This window comes from Eucyclogobius newberryi, unplaced genomic scaffold (genome assembly GCF_026437365.1).
Source record: "Eucyclogobius newberryi isolate DKJ021-1_F unplaced genomic scaffold, fEucNew1.0.hap1 SCAF_13, whole genome shotgun sequence".
NCBI lineage: Eukaryota > Metazoa > Chordata > Actinopteri > Gobiiformes > Gobiidae > Eucyclogobius > Eucyclogobius newberryi.
The window spans coordinates 38,200,980-38,224,558 of NW_027315757.1; the positions used below are offsets into that span (position 1 = coordinate 38,200,980).

Sequence of the window (23,579 nt, forward strand, 5' to 3'; positions counted from 1 at the left end):
AATATACATATATAATATACATATATAATACACATATATAATACACATATATAATATACATATATAATACACATATATAATACACATATATAATATACATATGTAATATACATATATAATATACATATATAATACACATATATAATATACATATATAATATACATTTATAATATACATATATAATATACATATATAATATACATATGTAATATACATATATAATATACATATATAATACACATATATAATATACATATATAATATACATATATAATACACATATATAATATACATATATAATATACATATATAATACACATATATAATATACATATATAATATACATATATAATATACATATATAATATACATGTATAATATACATATATAATATACATATGTAATATACATATGTAATATACATATGTAATATAAATCTTGTTATAAAGGCCGGATAAAGGCAAAGTAGAGTTTATTTAACAAAGATTCAAAATTCCAAAAAGTCAAAACAGGAAAGCACCAACTTAGCTCAGGCAGGAAAACAAAGCAGGAGCAGGAGAGACGTCTCCTGGACAGACGTCTCCTGGACAGACGTCTCCTGGACAGACGTCAAACGACGAACTGACCCCGAACAAAGGGGTGACTGAGCTTAAATACATCCAGAGAAGCAGGTGCAACGACATATCAAAGCCTAAAGAATAAAGCAGCATCAAAGAAGAGTCAGCCCTGGAATAAAGCCGGTGAACAGAGTCTCAGCAGAGCGGACACTAACACATATATAATACACATATTTAATATACATATATAAAATACATGAATAATATACAGCTATAATATACATCTATAATATACATCTATAATATACATATATAATAGACATATATAATATACATGTATAATATACATATATGATACACATGTATAATATACATATATAATATACTTATATAATATACATCTATAATATACATCTATAATACACATATATAATATACATATATAATATACATATATAATATACATGTATAATATACTTATATAATATACATCTATAATATACATCTATAATACACATATATAACATACATATATAATATACATATATAATATACATGTATAATATACATATATAATATACATCTATAATATATATATTTTATATATATATATATATATATATATATATATATATATATATATATATAATATACATATGTAATATACATCTATAATACACATATATAATATACATATATAATATACATATATAATATACATGTATAATATACATATATAATATACATCTATAATATATATATATATATATATATATATATATATATATATATATATATAATATACATATGTAATATACATATATAATATAAGATAAGATAAGATAATCCTTTAATGTCCCACAGGGACATGTGGTTGTTGCACTGCAGTAGATCCAGAGGAAAAGGACAGATTATAGGAAGTTTCAAAAACTCTTAATAGAAGAAATCTTAGGAACAAAACAAAAAACTCTTATTAACAAAACTCCTCTCATATCTTAACAGGGAATTGAGAGGGGGAAATAAAATAGATCAATAAACATAAAAAGATAAGAATAAAAATAAGATAAGAATAAAAATAAGATAATAATAAAATAATGATAATAGAATAAAATAAAATAAAGTAAAAATAGCTAGCACAAGACTAGGTCATACTAATAGTAAGTAAGTGTCTGGGTTCTTGCATAAAAGTACAACATGTGCGTAATAGTACAACATGTGTGTAAGAGTACTACACGGGTGTAAGTAGTACTGGTGGTACTACTTACACCCGTGTATGTTTTCGGCTGCGTTTTGCGTCAGACCAAACGAAGCTCAGTATTCACCGTTGAATATTGCGTAGTTTACGATTCAAATAGTGGTTTGTCCTGACAAATTGCAAGATTGTGCTGAACGCAGACCTGAGCAGGGAGAAAGAGAGAGAGCCTCGGTGACCCGTGACTTTTCATTGATGTTCAGGGCGTCAAAAATACCCGAGTTGTGGCAGAAAGAATAAAGTCTAAAGAATAAAGTCTAAAGAATAATAATTCTAATGCCCCATTCATTTCAATGGGAAAAAAGTACTAATAATTTTGAAAATACTGCAAAAAGTACAAGTTGTTCAAATGTCAAAAGTAATAGCACACGTAATACTGTGAAAGCAATTGTAATGAGGTATAACTTATTGAAATCGGTTAAAGCATTAAGGAGTTGAAAAGCGCCGAATGGAAAATATAATAATAATAAACGCAGACACTCAATAATATACATATATAATATACATATATAATATACATATATACAAGAGTTCTGGCTTAGTTTTAAGTCTCTGTCTCGGCACCTCGACGCTCAGTCTCGGCTGCTCGACGGTCTGTCTCGGCTGCTCGTGTCTCGGCTGCTCGACGCTCAGTCTCGGCTGCTCGTGTCTCGGCTGCTCGACGCTCAGTCTCGGCTGCTCGACGCTCAGTCTCGGCTGCTCGACGGTCTGTCTCGGCTGCTCGTGTCTCGGCTGCTAAACGCTCAGTCTCGGCTCCTCGACGCTCAGTCTCGGCTCCTCGACGCTCAGTCTCGGCTGCTCGACGCTCAGTCTCGGCTGCTCGACGCTCAGTCTCGGCTGCTCGACGGTCTGTCTCGGCTGCTCGTGTCTCGGCTGCTCGACGCTCAGTCTCGGCTCCTCGACGCTCAGTCTCGGCTCCTCGACGCTCAATCTCGGCTTCTCGACGCTCAGTCTCGGCTGCTCGACGCTCTGGTCTCAAACACTGGTCCTGTGCGGTCCTTTTGACTTTGGCTAGTTGATAGAAACACTAAATATAGTTTTGGCCGTTTATTTGAAGTTTACCACTGTGCAGGATCCCATTCATTCAAATTGGACATTTGTTTGAACTCAAAAGGGGGCGAGGCACAGCAAGTGCTAGTTCTTCCTTTTGTCCGCACTGAAAAGGGGCAAAGGATCATGGTCTATGTAGTTCCTTTATTTATTGTTTTATCTGTTGCTGCAAAGAAACAATACAATTAATCAAAGAAGCAAATAATTTGATATAGTGCCAATTATATCAAATTGGTGATATGATTTCCCAATCTTTTTTTTGTATATAACATGTGTAGTGTAACCTGTAAAATCACCTCCTCAATGAACTCCACCAGTGTAACATCTGCTGCCACAGCTCCCACACTGACACGCAGCTCACACAGTCTGACCCATATAAGAAGCAGGCTAAAATATTTATGGATATGAGTGTCCTAATTGGAGAGCCACAGGGAGCACTGCCGCCTGCTCCACCAATCACAGCGCAGCAGAGGTGAGGCCACGAGAGCCGGGGTCCAAGCACCGCAAGAAAACCTTATCTGTCGAGCACTTTTGAATGTTCTGTAAGAACGTGCTCTGAAAACTCAAGTCATGTATCCAACAAACTGTAAGTGGGTTTAAAGGAGAAAAGGAGAAAAGGAGAAAAGGTTAGGGTTAGGGTTAGGCTAGGGTTAGGCTAGGGTTAGGGTTAGGGTTAGGGTTAGGGTTAGGCTAGGGTTAGGCTAGGGTTAGGGTTAGGGTTAGGCTAGGGTTAGGCTAGGATTAGGGTTAGGCTAGGGTTAGGGTTAGGCTAGGGTTAGGGTTAAGGTTAGGTTAGGCTAGGGTTAGGGTTAGGGTTAGGGTTAAGGTTAAAGTTAGGCTAGGGTTAGGGTTAGGGTTAGGCTAACCCTAGGGTTAGGGTTAGGGTTAAGGTTAGGCTAGGGTTAGGGTTAGGGTTAGGGTTAAGGTTAGGCTAACCCAAGGGTTAGGGATAGGGTTAAGGTTAGGCTAACCCTAGCCTAAATTTTTTTGAGCTCTTGTTTCACATCAAATAATCATGCAATATTTGACCTTACTACAGAGCATCCATTCTATTCTATGGGATTATAAAAAGCCTAAACATGGATTAAACCAAGAGTGAAGGGTTAGGGTTAGGGTCAGGGGTTAACCCTAACCCATGAGAAAATCCTCAAATCATCACAGTTTGAGACACAATGGTGATTTTAATCTGCAGATGAATATGAAGATGGTGTTTTGCTGCACATCATGTTTCATGTTTTACACTGTTTTACTTGATCTTTTCTTTACAGGTGAAGAGTTAGTCCTTCATGAGGCAAAAACTGCAGATTAATAAAAAAGGTTTTCTATCTTTTGCAGAGGACAATGTTTACATCCCTCAAGTTTATTTAAGCTCAAAATTGGTCTTTAACTGTTACTTATTTATTATTCATCAGACTGATGAATGAATGATGCGGATCATCTCGGATCATGTTTTTGTGATCTGCTCTCTCATCTTTCAGAGTGTCTCTCCTCTTTAAATGTGTTCTTGGGCCAATGGTTCCAAATACAAAGAGAACAACAGGGGGGACCAATCACAGCCCTGTCTCTCTCCAAAGTCAGTGAGTCTGTCAAGTAACAGTTCATTTTCATTCTTGATGTTGGACCATCGTAAAGGGCCTTCATATTTTTTTGTTATTAATCATCTATTTTACATATGGATTGCACTTTTAATAAATAAGTCCAGCTTTGTATTGTTGTTTTTGTATTTGGCTCATTAAGGATTGTTTTATGTCGTCTTGTGTTTGTCGTTTGGTCATGAGTCTGATCATTGTGGATTCAGTTTGGGAGGATTTCTTTTGGACATAATTGAGGTACGTAGGTCTTGAGGTATACGACGTGTGAGGCACAGTCAAGTCGGCCAAGTTTGCAAGTTTGGTATTAAGGATATTATATATATATATATATATATATATATATATATATATATATATATATATATAGATGGCTTCATTCAAACTCTGAGGATCTGAGATTTATTGTTTTTTATTTCTTTTGATTGGATGTTGAATTTCAGTAGTTGTTAATTCAGCACCAAATGTTTAGTTTCACGCTTCAGTCATGGTGGGTAAAGTAAGTATCCATAAAATATGATTTATTCTTTGATTCCTGATATTTTGGTGAAGCGTTTTATATAGGTATTGCCTGGTAATCGAGTGGTTAAGATGGCAGCACACACAGGACATAAAGAGACCACTGCCTGTATTAAACATGCTGAAATTGTGCGTGTAAACATACTTTTGTCACACAGCTCTCTGGTCAAACACACAGACACATGAACCACAACAGAACAAAATAGAACAAACTAACTGCACAAAACAGGAGCGCAAGGCAAAAGTATGCAAATAGCCAACAGACTGATCCAAAAAGAGATCAGTGTGGAGAGAAAACCATTTTCTAGGTAAAAAGCCCTTCGGTACAGTTGATAACTCCTTCACCGGGGCATTCATAAACCCCAACACACTGGCCCACATTGGACAAACACTCACATGTCTTCAGTACATTCAAGATCTCTTTCATTGAAACAAAGGAGAATAAAATGGCAAAAATGTCAGACCGGAACCTGTATTGAGGTGGCTTTTCGGGCCGTGGCCCACGCGACTCGCGCTGGGCTCGACCACGTCATGGTTCACCTGATCCCCGCGTACAGACAGAGGCTGAAGCTCTGCAAACGTAGTGAGGACTTCAGAGAGGTGGACCAATGAGGCAGAGGAGGAGGAGCTACGTGTGTGTTTGGACGTTACAGACTGGGAGGAGCTACACAGACACTGTGACGTCACACATTCTGTCCGTCTGTGAGAGTGGGATCTCTCCTTCACTGGAACTCCTCCAGGTTTCTACGCTTTTTTCCCAAAGAGGTTTTTTTGTAGTTTTTCCTGGCCGAGAAGGAGAGTCTAAGGACAGAGGACCCTGGGACATCGTCCCTCGCCACCACAGACATTGTCTCACTCCATCGCCACCACAGACATTGTTGATTCATTTCTCCCTGTGGCCCTCAGAGGCAACTGTTGTTGTGATTTTGGGCCTTACAAAAATACATTTATTATTATATATTATGTGAGGAGCATTAAACCATCACACACCAAAGTCACATTCAACATTGACAAACTCTGGTTCACACCCAAACTGAGGCAGTTAAAGAAGCGCTGTGGCCACCTCTGCCAAACCAAGCCCCGCCCCCTCACTGCAGTTTCCATCTCTGCAGGACCTGGACGTCTCCAGGACTCTGGGACGAGCAGGTCCAATCACAGCCGACCCTTCTCACCCTGGACATGGACTATTTGAGCCACTCCCCTCAGGCAGGAGGCCACTCCCCTCAGGCAGGAAGCCACTCCCCTCAGGCAGGAGGCCACTCCCCTCAGGCAGGAGGCCACTCCCCTCAGGCAGGAGGCTCCGGTCCATCAGGACCAGAACCTCCCGTCACAAGAACAGTTTCTTTCCCTCTGCCGCTGGACTCATGAACACTTCTAAACACTAAACACTGTCACTTCAACTTTAACCAATCACTCACCGTCACTTTCTGCACGACATATGTTCATTTACCTGTGAATTTTGTTCATTGACAATGGTAATAAATCTTTTCTGATTCTGAATACTATTTTAAAAATCTCGTAGAATTAGTAAAACGATGCTAATGAAAAAACCTCATCAGTTTGTCTCGGGACGTCCCGGGATGTCCTGAGTCTCATTAACGCATCAGTTCAGACTGGAACACATGGCCACACAGGACTCAGAGCCATCATTATCCGTCTACGTCTTTGGACCAAAACGCTCGAAAACAAACTGGACGTGACTTCCAAACAGAGGAAAAGAAAGCACAGGGGTTAGGTTTAGGGTTCACACGTTCATCGTTTATGTGTCTGTTCTAGTCCAGATTTAGGACAGGCAAGTTTATTTGTTGAGCACAATTCGTACACAAGCTTCACACATTAAAAAATTTATTAAAATCACAAGATAAATAAAAAACAGATAAATACATAAAAGAGAAGAGTACAAATACAATCCTTTCAGTCACTGCTAAACAAACCTGTTTTTATCTTAGATTTGAACATTGTCAGAGCAGAACCTGTCTCACATCTTCAGGAAGAATGTTCCAGATTTGAGCTGAATAAACTGTTTTTAGTCCCAGTTTTGGTGGAGTCTAACTGGAAAATTAATTACATTTGACTCCATAGGATTGTTACTTCTTAAACTTACAATTTGACTTCTTTCAAGCTATTTTTTCGTAAACTAGATTCAATATATTTAGAATCATAAAAGGTTTTATTCTCTTTGTCAGTGAACAGACTTCACAAACTTGGAATATGCTTCTGCTTCTGCAGTGCACCACAAAACAATGAGAGCAAAAATAAACTACTACTAATTAAAGGCATAAATGAACTCAGGTGTTAGAATAAAAGAAGATTTCGACTGAATACAAGCACAAGATATGCAGTAGTCTCCCATGATAAAGCAAATGTAATTGAATCAAGATGAAGTGTTATAAGAAATATGAATCTAGTGATGGTCGAGTGCATTTGCAACAAGGATTTCTCCCTTTTGAACATGTGTCACAAAGTTGTGGTTCGGTTAGGCAATATATATTTAATACTTTCAGTAATGAAATATCTGCAGTACTGGAAGTAGCAGCTGTAGTAAAAGAAGTAGTAGTTGTAGTAGTAGTAGTAGTAGTAGTAGTAGTAGTAGTAGTAGAAGTAGTAGTAATAGTAGTAGTAGTAGTAGTAGTAGTTGTAGTAGTAGTAGTAGCAGTAGTAGTAGTAGTAGTAGTAGTAGTAGTAGTAGTAGTAGTAGTAGTAGTAGTAGTAATAGTAGTAGTTGTAGTAGTAATAATGATAGTAGTAGTAGTAGTTGTAGTAGCAGTAAAGTTGCAGTAGTTGCAGTATTAGTAATACAAGTACTCAAGTACTTTTTGGCTTCACATCAGTGATTGTTGCTCAGTTGATTCAGACTCATTCATCATGTTATTGCTTTAACTTTCACATCTGCCTCAAAAACTGGATCCACTTCACAAACGAGCTCCTTCTAAGACCATGTTCTATTGTAGGATGTTATATTATGTGTTAAGACCATAAGACCATGTTCTATTGTAGGATGTGTTATATTATGTGTGAAGACCATAAGACCATGTTCTATTGTAGGATGTATTATATTATGTGTGAAGACCATAAGACCATGTTCTATTGTAGGATGTGTTATATTATGTGTTAAGACCATAAGACCATGTTCTATTGTAGGATGTGTTATATTATGTGTTAAGACCATAAGACCATGTTCTATTGTAGGATGTGTTATATTATGTGTTAAGACCATAAGACCATGTTCTATTGTAGGATGTGTTATATTATGTGTTAAGACCATAAGACCATGTTCTATTGTAGGATGTGTTATATTATGTGTTAAGACCATAAGACCATGTTCTATTGTAGGATGTATTATATTATGTGTGAAGACCATAAGACCATGTTCTAATGTAGGATGTGTTATATTATGTGTTAAGACCATAAGACCATGTTCTATTGTAGGATGTGTTATATTATGTGTGAAGACCATAAGACCATGTTCTATTGTAGGATGTATTATATTATGTGTGAAGACCATAAGACCATGTTCTATTGTAGGATGTATTATATTATGTGTTAAGACCATAAGACCATGTTCTAATGTAGGATGTGTTATATTATGTGTTAAGACCATAAGACCATGTTCTATTGTAGGATGTGTTATATTATGTGTTAAGACCATAAGACCATGTTCTATTGTAGGATGTATTATATTATGTGTGAAGACCATAAGACCATGTTCTATTGTAGGATGTGTTATATTATGTGTTAAGACCATAAGACCATGTTCTATTGTAGGATGTGTTATATTATGTGTTAAGACCATAAGACCATGTTCTATTGTAGGATGTGTTATATTATGTGTTAAGACCATAAGACCATGTTCTATTGTAGGATGTGTTATATTATGTGTTAAGACCATAAGACCATGTTCTATTGTAGGATGTGTTATATTATGTGTTAAGACCAAAAGACCATGTTCTATTGTAGGATGTATTATATTATGTGTGAAGACCATAAGACCATGTTCTAATGTAGGATGTGTTATATTATGTGTTAAGACCATAAGACCATGTTCTATTGTAGGATGTGTTATATTATGTGTGAAGACCATAAGACCATGTTCTATTGTAGGATGTATTATATTATGTGTGAAGACCATAAGACCATGTTCTATTGTAGGATGTATTATATTATGTGTTAAGACCATAAGACCATGTTCTATTGTAGGATGTTATATTATGTGTTAAGACCATAAGACCATGTTCTATTGTAGGATGTGTTATATTATGTGTGAAGACCATAAGACCATGTTCTATTGTAGGATGTATTATATTATGTGTGAAGACCATAAGACCATGTTCTATTGTAGGATGTATTATATTATTTGTGAAGACCATAAGACCATGTTCTATTGTAGGATGTGTTATATTATGTGTGAAGACCATAAGACCATGTTCTATTGTAGGATGTATTATATTATGTGTGAAGACCATATGACCATGTTCTATTGTAGGATGTATTATATTATGTGTGAAGACCATAAGACCATGTTCTATTGTAGGATGTATTATATTATGTGTGAAGACCATAAGACCATGTTCTATTGTAGGATGTGTTATATTATGTGTGAAGACCATAAGACCATGTTCTATTGTAGGATGTATTATATTATGTGTGAAGACCATAAGACCATGTTCTATTGTAGGATGTGTTATATTATGTGTGAAGACCATAAGACCATGTTCTATTGTAGGATGTGTTATATTATGTGTTAAGACCATAAGACCATGTTCTATTGTAGGATGTATTATATTATGTGTGAAGACCATAAGACCATGTTCTATTGTAGGATGTATTATATTATGTGTTAAGACCATAAGACCATGTTCTATTGTAGGATGTTATATTATGTGTGAAGACCATAAGACCATGTTCTATTGTAGGATGTGTTATATTATGTGTGAAGACCATAAGACCATGTTCTATTGTAGGATGTATTATATTATGTGTGAAGACCATAAGACCATGTTCTATTGTAGGATGTATTATATTATGTGTTAAGACCATAAGACCATGTTCTATTGTAGGATGTATTATATTATATGTGAAGACCATAAGACCATGTTCTATTGTAGGATGTATTATATTATGTGTGAAGACCATAAGACCATGTTCTATTGTAGGATGTACTATATTATGTGTGAAGACCATAAGACCATGTTCTATTGTAGGATGTATTATATTATGTGTGAAGACCATAAGACCATGTTCTATTGTAGGATGTTATATTATGTGTTAAGACCATAAGACCATGTTCTATTGTAGGATGTATTATATTATATGTGAAGACCATAAGACCATGTTCTATTGTAGGATGTATTATATTATGTGTGAAGACCATAAGACCATGTTCTATTGTAGGATGTGTTATATTATGTGTGAAGACCATAAAACCATGTTCTATTGTAGGATGTGTTATATTATGTGTTAAGACCATAAGACCATGTTCTATTGTAGGATGTATTATATTATGTGTTAAGACCATAAGACCATGTTCTATTGTAGGATGTATTATATTATATGTGAAGACCATAAGACCATGTTCTATTGTAGGATGTATTATATTGTGTGTGAAGACCATAAGACCATGTTCTATTGTAGGATGTATTATATTATATGTGAAGACCATAAGACCATGTTCTATTGTAGGATGTATTATATTATGAATGAAGACCATAAGACCATGTTCTATTGTAGGATGTATTATATTATGTGTGAAGACCATAAGACCATGTTCTATTGTAGGATGTATTATATTATGTGTGAAGACCATAAGACCATGTTCTATTGTAGGATGTATTATATTATATGTGAAGACCATAAGACCATGTTCTATTGTAGGATGTATTATATTATGTGTGAAGACCATAAGACCATGTTCTATTGTAGGATGTATTATATTATGTGTGAAGACCATAAGACCATGTTCTATTGTAGGATGTATTATATTATGTGTGAAGACCATAAGACCATGTTCTATTGTAGGATGTGTTATATTATGTGTGAAGACCATAAGACCATGTTCTATTGTAGGATGTATTATATTATGTGTGAAGACCATAAGACCATGTTCTATTGTAGGATGTATTATATTATGTGTGAAGACCATAAGACCATGTTCTATTGTAGGATGTATTATATTATGTGTGAAGACCATAAGACCATGTTCTATTGTAGGATGTGTTATATTATGTGTGAAGACCATAAGACCATGTTCTATTGTAGGATGTATTATATTATGTGTGAAGACCATAAGACCATGTTCTATTGTAGGATGTGTTATATTATGTGTTAAGACCATAAGACCATGTTCTATTGTAGGATGTATTATATTATGTGTTAAGACCATAAGACCATGTTCTATTGTAGGATGTATTATATTATGTGTTAAGACCATAAGACCATGTTCTATTGTAGGATGTATTATATTATGTGTGAAGACCATAAGACCATGTTCTATTGTAGGATGTATTATATTATGTGTGAAGACCATAAGACCATGTTCTATTGTAGGATGTATTATATTATATGTGAAGACCATAAGACCATGTTCTATTGTAGGATGTATTATATTATGTGTGAAGACCATAAGACCATGTTCTATTGTAGGATGTGTTATATTATGTGTTAAGACCATAAGACCATGTTCTATTGTAGGATGTACTATATTATTACACGTCTAGACTCTTCAAACACATTTCTGAACTGCCAAAAACATTGAGACCAAAACTTCACTCACTTGAAACAGTCAAAGAAACAAAATGATTCTTGTCGTTAGTTCTTTTTTTCAAAGTGGGTTGTAACAGTTGCCCAAGGAACCGGACCGTTACCGTGGAAACCGCTGTGGATGCTACAACTGCACCGGTTGCTCTGGAAACGCGGGCCCTGTCGACAGTTGCTGTGGAAACGCAGCATCCTCCGGGCCCGGCTCCAGGTCTGCTCTGAACCAGTGCAACCAAAGTGCTTTTAAAGGCCTAACATTGGGAAGCATCTATGTACAAATACAAGAAAAACTACTTTTAACTACTATTATACAAATATTCCTAATCCATAGTTTACAATCTTTCATCTCGTTCTAGTCCCTGATCTAGTCCAGGTTTAGTTTTGGGATCAGGTTTGTGCTCTGCAGTGTGTGGCGGTGCAGTCACTCAGCTTTAGGCCCAGTGTAGATCATCCTGGTTTAGTCCTGGTCCAGTCTAGGTTTAGATCCCAGTTTATTCCCAGTTTAGTCCCAGTTTATGTTCAGCCCTGGAGCATCTGCAGCCTGTCAGTACGTGGGAGGAGGATCTCTGCTTTACTGTGGTTCTTACAGAAGTTTCTTGTAGTTTTTCCTGCAGAACGAGGATCCAACCCTAGGGGGCGCACTCAGCCATTTATACATTTGCTAAATTCCTGTGAATATGGATTACTCTGCATTTCTAGTATTGCCCAATATTGATGATTGCTTGATTTGACAGCGAGGAAGGGTTAGGGGTTAGGGGTTAGGGTTGGGGGTTAGGGTTAGGGTTAGGGTTAGGGTTAGGGTTAGGATTAGGGGTTAGGGTTAGGGTTAGGGGTTAGGGTGCCTGCTCTGGGTTAGGGGTTACGGTTAGGGTGCCTGCTCTGGGTTAGGGTTAGGGTGCCTGCTCTGGGTTAGGGTTAGGGTGCCTGCTCTGGGTTAGGGTGCCTGCTGTGGGTTAGGGTGCCTGCTCTGGGTTAGGGGTTAGGGGTTAGGGGTTAGGGGTTAGGGTTAGGGTTAGGGTTAGGGTTAGTGTTAGGGTTAGGGTTAGTGGTTAGGGTTAGGGTTAGTGGTTAGGGGTTAGGGTGCCTGCTCTGGGTTAGGGGTTAGGGGTTAGGGGTTAGGGGTTAGGGTTAGGGTTACTGTTAGGGTTAGGGTTAGTGGTTAGGGGTTAGGGTGCCTGCTCTGTGTGGACAAACCTACAGAGGTAAGTCGTTATGTGACCTAAAGTTTCTGTTATACCAATACATACAAAAGAAGCAAATAATGACAGTTCAACATTGTGGATATTGTGTTTCTAGACTTCAGCCTTAAACTTGACCTCACAATCAAGTGGTTGCTCCGCACTGGTGAGTATTGATGAGTACTGGTTCAGTACTGGTGAGTACTGGTGAGTACTGGTAAGTATTTGTGAGTACTGGTGAGTACTGGTGAGTATTGATGAGTACTGGTTCAGTACTGGTGAGTACTGGTGAGTACTGGTAAGTATTCGTGAGTACTGGTGAGTACTGGTGAGTATTCGTGAGTACTGGTGAGTACTGGTGAGTATTCGTGAGTACTGGTGAGTATTCGTGAGTACTGGTGAGTACTGGTGAGTACTGGTAAGTATTCGTGAGTACTGGTGAGTACTGGTAAGTATTCGTGAGTACTGGTGAGTATTCGTGAGTACTGGTAAGTATTTGTGAGTACTGGTGAGTATTCGTGAGTACTGGTGAGTACTGGTGAGTACTGGTAAGTATTCGTGAGTACTGGTGAGTACTGGTAAGTATTCGTGAGTACTGGTGAGTATTCGTGAGTACTGGTGAGTACTGGTGAGTACTGGTAAGTATTCGTGAGTACTGGTGAGTACTGGTGAGTACTGGTAAGTATTCGTGAGTACTGGTGAGTACTGGTAAGTATTCGTGAGTACTGGTGAGTATTCGTGAGTACTGGTAAGTATTCGTGAGTACTGGTGAGTACTGGTGAGTACTGGTGAGTATTGATGAGTACTGGTTCAGTACTGGTGAGTACTGGTGAGTACTGGTAAGTATTCGTGAGTACTGGTGAGTATTCGTGAGTACTGGTGAGTACTGGTAAGTATTCGTGAGTACTGGTGAGTACTGGTGAGTACTGGTAAGTATTCGTGAGTACTGGTGAGTACTGGTGAGTATTCGTGAGTACTGGTGAGTACTGGTGAGTATTCGTGAGTACTGGTGAGTACTGGTGGCGTGAGTAAATGAAGAGTACATTAGGCTGTGTGTTGTGTTGTTTGGGATTAGCGTCACTCTCTCGGCGCCTCAGTACTGCTCTCGCCGGCAGGAGCACAAATCGATGTGTTTACAGGCACACAGCGGTTCCTCTGCAGCTCCCGTTACACAGAGCAGCAAGAACACAGGGGCGGGGCCAAGGGCGAGTGCAGACCGGACCACAAGGGCCGCAGTTAGATGTACGCCCACTAACCAAGAAGTTGCTCAGTTTACTTCTGGAGTTGGACAATGAGCAATGCTGTGGCGTTCTTGGGCCCGTTTTGCCCCCTGAATGTGACGTTTTATCCACAGATACAATGGGCTTCATCCAACACAGCTTCTACTATAAATATATAACTATTACACAGAATTAACCCTTTAATGTTGAATTTAAACCAGCCATGTTATAAAGTCAAATTATGTTTGCCCCTTGTACAAATATATTGTAAAACAAATCTTAGGGTCCTAATGAGACTGCTGTGCGATGTTGAATTATTAAGAATTTTATAATCTGCAAACCACCAATAAGCTTGTTAGCATGCTAGTTGTTTTTAGCACTAGCGTGACAGTGAAAAGCACATTACAATGTTAATGCTGCAAACTGTTTCAAACGAGCTACAGTTTAAAGGACTCAAATGATGCATTACTTGTGTTGTTTTTGGCCTTTAAACGTATTCTTGGGCAAATCATATTTTAGAATTTAAAATCAGAATCAGAAATGGTTTATTGCCATTGTCAATGAACAGAAGAAGAAGAACTTGCTTTCGTGATGCTTTGAAACGCAAAACACTGAACAATGATAGAACAACATATATAAAGTCTATATAAAGTCAAAAAGAGAAACAATTACAATCTGCTGTAAGACCGGATCAAAATAGGCTTACGATGTACACCAAATGTACACAAAATGTACACAAAATGTACACGAAATGTACACAAAATGTACACAAAATGTACACAAAATGTACACAAAATGTACACAAAATGTACACAAAATGTACATAAAGTATCTACTGAAAGAATGTATGAGTTTTATATCAGGCGTTCCCTCATCAGGAATTGGTGTTAGCGCTCCATATATTGTCAGCAGAGGGAAATAATGGAGAAATAAACTAAAACTAGCATCATGCTAACGTAGCACGCAGAAATGCTCAGCACAGAAACTATTCACTTCTGAATGTTTGAAAAATCTAACTTTGCCAAAGCCTGACTAACCCAGGGATAACATTGTACTCACGTAAGAAGTACTCAGAAGGATAAGATTATACTCACGTAAGAAGTACTATTGTACTCACGTAAGAAGTACTCAGAAGGATAACATTGTACTCATGTAAGAAGTACTATTGTACTCACGTAAGAAGCACTCAGAAGGATAACATTGTACTCACATAAGAAGTACTATTGTACTCACGTAAGAAGTACTATTGTACTCATGTAAGAAGCACTGAGAAGGATAACATTGTACTCACGTAAGAAGTACTATTGTACTCACGTAAGAAGCACTCAGAAGGATAACATTGTACTCACGTAAGAAGTACTCAGAAGGATAACATTGTACTCACGTAAGAAGTACTCAGAAGGATCGGCCTCGTAGTCCGTCTCCTCGGGGAAGTGGTCGATCTGTTTACACATCCCTTTGAAGTTTCCTGTTGGACACAAAAATAACACTTTTACTCAGCACCCAAACATTTCAAATACTTCACCAATCGATTATTTTAATGCATTTGATACATTGAGACTTAAAATACCTTTTTGACCAAAAAAAAGGTTAAATAGTTATAGTCATGACATTTCTATATAATAATGCCACAAAAAACAATCAACAACCATCAAAATACATTTATAAATATTTCAACCGTCGACTATTCGTGATTGTTCAATCTTAATTGTCAGAATATTAGAAGCAAATGAAATGTTTTTTATCTGGTTGTTTACTTCACAATAACTTTCCTCGCCCGGCGCCCGCCCGGCGCCCGCCCGGCGCCCGCCCGGCGCCCGCCCGGCGCCCGCCCGGCGCACGCCCGGCGCCCGCCCGGCGCACGCCGGCGCACGCCCGGCGCACGCCCGGCGCACGCCCGGCGCACGCCCGGCGCACGCCTTGGTGATCTTAGTGCCATAGTACTTTTTGCGCTCTTAAGATCACCGCGAGCGAACATTTTTGAGGTGCTTTTGGCAGGGTTTGTCCCTCCGCCTCCTTCAGCCTCAGCCCAGCCAGAACAATGACCTTTATTCTATCCTTTTAAAATGAGTTGAGAAAATCAACCCTCAGTTTTGAGGCAGCACTTCTAACACGGACTGTGTACTTATAAGTTTAATCTGAAAGGTTTTTATGACAGATTAAGATCTTAATCAAGGCATTTCATACTTTTACTTTGACTAAAATGTTTTGAGGTCTGAAAACATTGTTTTCATTCATAAAACAGAAAAAGTGCCTCTGGCCCACTTTGAACCCTCTTTTCCCCAGCAGAGCTGTTCATCCCCTCCCCCTGTGTTTCCCATGATGCCAAGCTGCCAAGACCTTCATTTGAAACCCCTGGCGCCATGGTGACCAATAGCTGTTTGTGTAATGGGGGCGCCATGGTGACCAATACCTGTTTGTGTAATGGGGGCGCCATGGTGACCAACACCTGTCTGTGTCATGGGGGCGCCATGGTGACCAACACCTGTTTGTGTCATGGGGGCGCCATGGTGACCAACACTTGTTTGTGTAATGGGTGCCATGGTGACCAACACCTGTTTGTATCATGGGGGTGCCATGGTGACCAACACCTGTTTATGTCATGGTGACCAACACATGTTTGTGTAATGGGTGCCATGGTGACCAACACCTGTTTGTATCATGGGGGTGCCATGGTGACCAACACCTGTTTGTGTCATGGGGGTGCCATGGTGACCAACACCTGTTTGTGTCATGGGGGCGCCATGGTGACCAACACCTGTTTGTGTAATGGGTGCCATGGTGACCAACACCTGTTTGTATCATGGGGGTGCCATGGTGACCAACACCTGTTTGTGTAATGGGTGCCATGGTGACCAACACCTGTTTGTGTCATGGGGGCGCCATGGTGACCAACACGTGTTTGTGTAATGGGTGCCATGGTGACCAACACCTGTTTGCGTCATGGGGGCGCCATGGTGACCAACACCTGTTTGTGTCATGGGGGCGCCATGGTGACCAACACCTGTTTGTGTCATGGGGGCGCCATGGTGACCAACACGTGTTTGTGTCATGGGGGTGCCATGGTGACCAACACCTGTTTGTGTAATGGGTGCCATGGTGACCAACACCTGTCTGTGTCATGGGTGCAATGGTGACCAACACCTGTTTGTGTCATGGGGGTGCCATGGTGACCAACACCTGTCTGTGTCATGGGGGCGCCATGGTGACACCTGTGTGTCATGGGGGCGCCATGGTGACCAACACCTGTCTGTGTCATGGGGGCGCCATGGTGACCAACACCTGTCTGTGTCATGGGGGTGCCATGGTGACCAACACCTGTCTGTGTCATGGGGGCGCCATGGTGACCAACACCTGTCTGTGTCATGGGGGCGCCATGGTGACCAACACCTGTTTGTGTCATGGGGGCGCCATGGTGACCAACACCTGTTTGTGTCATGGGGGCGCCATGGTGACCAACACCTGTTTGTGTCATGGGGGCGCCATGGTGACCAACACCTGTTTGTGTCATGGGGGCGCCATGGTGACCAACACCTGTCTGTGTCATGGGGGCGCCATGGTGACACCTGTGTGTCATGGGGGCGCCATGTGACCAACACCTGTTTGTGTCATGGGGGCGCCATGGTGACCAACACCTGTCTGTGTCATGGGGGCGCCATGGTGACCAACACCTGTCTGTGTCATGGGGGTGCCATGGTGACCAACACCTGTCTGTGTTATGGGGGCGCCATGGTGACCAACACCTGTGTGTCATGGGGGCGCCATGGTGACCAACACCTGTCTGTGTCATGGGGGCGCCATGGTGACCAACACCTGTCTGTGTCATGGGGGCGCCATGGTGACCAACACCTGTTTGTGTCATGGGGGCGCCATGGTGACCAACACCTGTTTGTGTCATGGGGGCGCCATGGTGACCAACACCTGTTTGTGTCATGGGGGCGCCATGGTGACCAACACCTGTCTGTGTCATGGGGACGCCATGGTGACCAACACCTGTTTGTGTCATGGGGGCGCCATGGTGACCAACACCTGTTTGTGTCATGGGGGCGCCATGGTGACCAACACCTGTTTGTGTCATGGGGGCGCCATGGTGACCAACACCTGTTTGTGTCATGGGGGCGCCATGGTGACCAACACCTGTTTGTGTCATGGGGGCGCCATGGTGACCAACACCTGTGTGTCATGGGGGCGCCATGGTGACCAACACCTGTTTGTGTCATGGGGGCGCCATGGTGACCAACACCTGTTTGTGTCATGGGGGCGCCATGGTGACCAACACCTGTTTGTGTCATGGGGGCGCCATGGTGACCAACACCTGTTTGTGTCATGGGGGCGCCATTGTGACCAACACCTGTTTGTGTCATGGGGGCGCCATGGTGACCAACACCTGTGTGTCATGGGGGCGCCATGGTGACCAACACCTGTTTGTGTAATGGGTGCCATGGTGACCAACACCTGTCTGTGTCATGGGTGCCATGGTGACCAACACCTGTTTGTGTCATGGGGGCCGGGGAGATGAAGACGTTCATGAAAGGTTAATGTGGGCTGGTCAAAGGCGCGGGCAGCTGTATGTTCTCTGTAATGGGCCACCTCATGACCCACCTCTGAACCGGCCGCTTTAATGAGTGCGACGCTGATGATCCGACACTAGAGGGCGCTGTGGGGAAGGAGCCAGATGGAAGAGCTCTTGGGTCAATAAGGCTGAACAAGGACTAAACCAGAAATAAAGCTGGATCAAACCAAGACTAAGCATTAGACCAGGACTAAACCAGGTCTAAACCAGGACTAAATTAGGACTAAATCAGCACTAAGTCGGGCCACAACCAGGACTAAACCAGGACTAAATTAGCACTAAGTCGGGCCACAACCAGGACTAAACCAGGACTAAATCAGCACTAAGTCGGGCCAAAACCAGGACTAAATCAGGACTAAACCAGGACTAAACCAGGACTAAACCAGGACTAAATCCGGTCTAAACCAGGACTAAACCAGGACTAAATCAGCACTAAGTCGGGCCAAGACCAGGACTAAATCAGGACTAAACCAGGACTAAACCAGGACTAAACCAGGACTAAATCTGGTCTAAACCAGGACTAAACCAGGTCTAAACTAGGACTAAACCAGGCCAAAACCAGGACTAAATCAACACTAAGTCAGGCCAAAACCAGGACTAAACCAGGACTAAATCAGGACTAAACCAGGTCTAAACCAGGACTAAACCAGGTCTAAACCAGGACTAAACCAGGCCAAAACCAGGACTAAACTAGGTCTAAACCAGGACTAAACCAGGTCTAAACCAGGACTAAACCAGGCCAAAACCAGGACTAAATCAACACTAAGTCAGGCCAAAACCAAGACTAAACCAGGACTAAATTAGCACTAAGTCAGGCCAAAACCAGGACTAAACCAGGACTAAATCAGGACTAAACCAGGTCTAAACCAGGACTAAACCAGGTCTAAACCAGGACTAAACCAGGCCAAAACCAGGACTAAATCAACACTAAGTCAGGCCAAAACCAAGACTAAACCAGGAATATATCAGCACTAAGTCAGGACTAAACCAGGACTAAACCAGGACTAAACCAGGACTAAATCAACACTAAGTCGGGCCAAAACCAGGACTATATCAGTGAAACTACAGATTTAGTTTCTTGTTCAAAAATAAAATAAATATGTCTTTCTTTCTTTTTTGTGTCAAATTCTTTGCTTTTTGCTCAACATAAAAGAACAAAGTTGTCCGATCCACTCATAAAGATGTTATATTATTTCATTTAATCCACAGATTTGCATAAAACATTGAAACTTAAAATGCTTTTTTTAAATTTCCAGTCTGATCGATTTTACTCAAATAATAAATAATAAATCCAAAATCCTGCTATAATTTTACAACATACCAAGACATTTAAACCTGGTTCTGTCCATTTTTTGGATTTAAATGTCCCAAATATGTTACATTTGTCGTTTTTTACACATATGTTGTATTTCTAAATGAAAACATGGCAGAATGAAAACCTTGTAATATATATTTTGTCTTAACGATCGGATAATTGTCATAGTGGATTGTTTCTTTCTTTACACAAAGGGTTAGGGTCCTTTCACTGAGGATTGGCTGTGACCTCTCCACTTAGAATGGACTGAATCACAGTCTCGATTAAACTGTGATTAACTGCATAGCCCAGAGCTAAATACATAAGCATCTGTGCTGCACCTCCAGCCTGACGCTCTGATGCGCTGCAATGCGATCTGTAACAGAGAGTGGCCCATTGGGGAAACGGCTTCACTTATTATGCTCAAAGATTGATGTGCCACTTTACCGGGCTCTTTCTCCGCAACATGTAACCTTTGAATGTTTCATAACGGTGTTTTCATTGGTGCAGGACGTGAGCGAGCGAGGGCGAGGTGCTCCAAGAACAGGGGCGGGGCCTAATCCAAGCCAAATGGCACTTTGAATGTGTCAATCAGAATCAGAAAAGGTTTATTGCCTTTGTCATTGAACAGATTTCACAAACTTAAGAACTTGTCTCGGCGTTAAGGTGCCACATAAAACAATGAATAATAAAATAATATTTTAAGTCAATAATAATGAGTCAAATATGGCATTCATAATTGAAGAATGACTCATAAAATAAGGTGAAGAATGTATATCTACACAGAAATGTACATCTGGTCGGAAATAGTGCAGAACAGTTGATAATGAAAGAATCAAAATATAACAATAAAACATGTTTTTTAGCATTAGCATTTTATTTTTGTTTTAAGTGGGATTATTGTAGCAGCTTAGCAATGTTTTGGCATTCTCTCAAATGCTAGAAAGGCTGTACACATGTTTTTGTTTGCTCCAGTACAGTCCAATCTTCATTTGACTAAGACTAAAAAAAAAAATAATTTCAAATTGAAATTTGGGATAAACCAGTAAGAGGTTAAAGAAGCCCCTCTGAATACATTGTGTGGTCATATTGTAGTAGTTGGAATCTTGCAGTTGCAGTACTTTTACCCCAGTGGGATCAAAGATGAGTCAAATGCACAGGATGAGTTTCCCAAACTACAATCATGATTCTTAAGCAGAGTTTGAACAATTTAAAATCACAGATGTTTCTTTTTGCAGTGTACAAAGTGCATCCCAATGTCTACACTGTCCTACAGAGGGCACGATTTGGGGCTCACGCCATTTTTAGTGCCGTCTGAATCTCCAGCAGGTGAAAAACTAGTGCACTCAAAATGTCCCACAATGCACCTTGAAAAATAGTGTCCAGCGCTGGTCACCAGACCGGTCAATGCCAAACATTGTGGAAGTTGGGAAAACCACAGGGGCTTTAACTGGACACAACACAAGTGAAGCAGAAGTGCTAAGTGCTAACCCACGAACATGAACAAAACACTCATAAACCGTTAGCTGTGCAGTTATTAGCGTTAGCCGCTTAGCTTAGCTTCAGATAACCATCACATTTAACGTGAGATCCATGACTTGTGTTATTATTAGTCAATAAATATGTGTCAGACGGATTTGATCAACATTTATGACAGAAATTCACCTTTAAAAGCGTTTCGCAGACGCCAGAGTCACATGACCCACAGCGAGGAGGAAGTAGTGTCCAAATGGCTCTGTGAAAGTCTGATAAAGAGTGCAGGACTGTGGAGTGAACGAGGGGCTGGGGAGGACATTCAGACTACAGACATAACCAAGGGTCAGGGTCAGGGGTTAACTCTAACTCCATCCATCCATCCATCCATCTTCTGCCGCTTTATCCGGGGCGGGTCGCGGGGGCAGCAGTCTGAGCAGGGACTCCCAGACTTCCTTCTCCCCAGACACTTCCTCTAACTCCTCCGGGGGGATCCCGAGGCGTTCCCAGGCCAGCCGAGAGACATAGTCTCTCCAGCGTGTCCTGGGTCTTCCCCGGGGCCTCTTCCCGGTGGGACATGCCTGAAACACCTCCCGAGGGAGGCGCCCAGGAGGCATCCGGAACAGATGCCCGAGCCACCTCAGCTGGCTCCTCTCGACGTGGAGGAGCAGCGGCTCTACTCCGAGCTCCCCCCGTGTGGCCGAGCTCCTCACCTTATCTCTAAGGGAGCGCCCAGCCACACGGCGGAGGAAACTCATTTTGACCGCTTGTATCCGCGATCTTGTTCTTTCGGTCACTACCCAAAGCTCATGACCATAGGTGAGGTCAGAACGTAGACCGACCGGTAAATAGAGAGCTTTGCCTTTTGGCTCAGCTCCTTCTTTACCACAACGGTCCGATGCAGCAACTGCATCACTGCAGCCGCTGCACCGATCCGCCTGTCGATCTCACGCTCCATCCTTCCCTCACTCGTGAACAAGACCCCGAGATACTTGAACTCCTCCACTTGGGGCAAGGACACCCCACCCACCTGGAGAGGGCAAGCCACCTTTTTCCGGTCGAGAACCATGGCCTCGGATTTGGAGGTGCTGATTCTCATCCCAGCCGCTTCACACTCGGCTGCAAACCGTCCCAGTGCATGTTGCAGGTCCGGGTTTGATGGAGCCATCAGGACAACATCGTCTGCAAACAGCAGAGATGAGATCCTGTGGTCCCCAAACCTGACACCCTCCGACCCCTGACTGCGCCTAGAAATTCTGTCCATAAAAATTATGACCAGAACCGGTGACACAGGGCAGCCCTGGCGGAGTCCAACATGCACTGGGAACAGGTCTGACTTACTGCCGACAATGCGAACACAGCTCCTGCTCCGGTCATACAGGGACCGGACAGCCCTGAGCAAAGGGCCCCGGACCCCGTACTCCCGGAGCACCCCCCAAAGGACACCCCGAGGGACACGGTCGAAAGCCTTCTCCAGATCCACAAAGCACATGTGGACTGGTTGGGCAAACTCCCATGAACCCTCGAGCACCCGATGGAGGGTATAGAGCTGGTCCAGTGTTCCACGACCGGGACGAAAACCACTCTGCTCCTCCTGAATCCGAGGTTCGACTATCGGTCGGAGTCTCCTCTCCAGTATCTTGGAATAGACCTTACCCGGGAGGCTGAGGAGTGTGATCCCTCTGTAGTTGGAACACACCCTCCGGTCCCCCTTCTTGAACAGAGGGACCACCACCCCGGTCTGCCAGTCCAGAGGCACGGTCCCCGAACGCCACGCGATGTTTCAGAGACGTGTCAACCAAGACAGTCCTACAACATCCAGCTACTTTAGGTACTCAGGGCGGATCTCATCCACCCCCGGAGCCCTGCCACCGAGGAGTTTGCGAACAACCTCAGTGACTTCAGCTTGGGTGATGGATGAGCCAGCCTCCGAGTCCCCGGTCTCTACTTCCTCTTCGGAAGACGTGACTGAGGGATTAAGGAGATCCTCAAAGTATTCCTTCCACCGTCCGACGACATCCCCAGTCGAGGTCAGCAGGCCTCCACCCGCACCGTAAACGGTGTTGGTGAGACACTGCTTCCCCCTCCTGAGGCGCCGGACGGTTTGCCAGAATTTCTTT

The 23,579-nt window shown here is 41.5% G+C and overlaps 1 protein-coding gene across 1 annotated transcript in view; it reads right to left on the minus strand.

Annotated features, from left to right (window-relative positions):
* cacng2a (calcium channel, voltage-dependent, gamma subunit 2a) overlaps window positions 1-23,579 on the minus strand; it is a 185,759-nt gene that overhangs the window by 48,395 nt on the left and 113,785 nt on the right. The window contains exon 2 of the mRNA XM_072443808.1: window positions 15,504-15,587. Within this exon, the coding sequence (XP_072299909.1) occupies window positions 15,504-15,587 (84 nt within the window). The remainder of the gene's footprint in view (window positions 1-15,503; window positions 15,588-23,579) is intronic.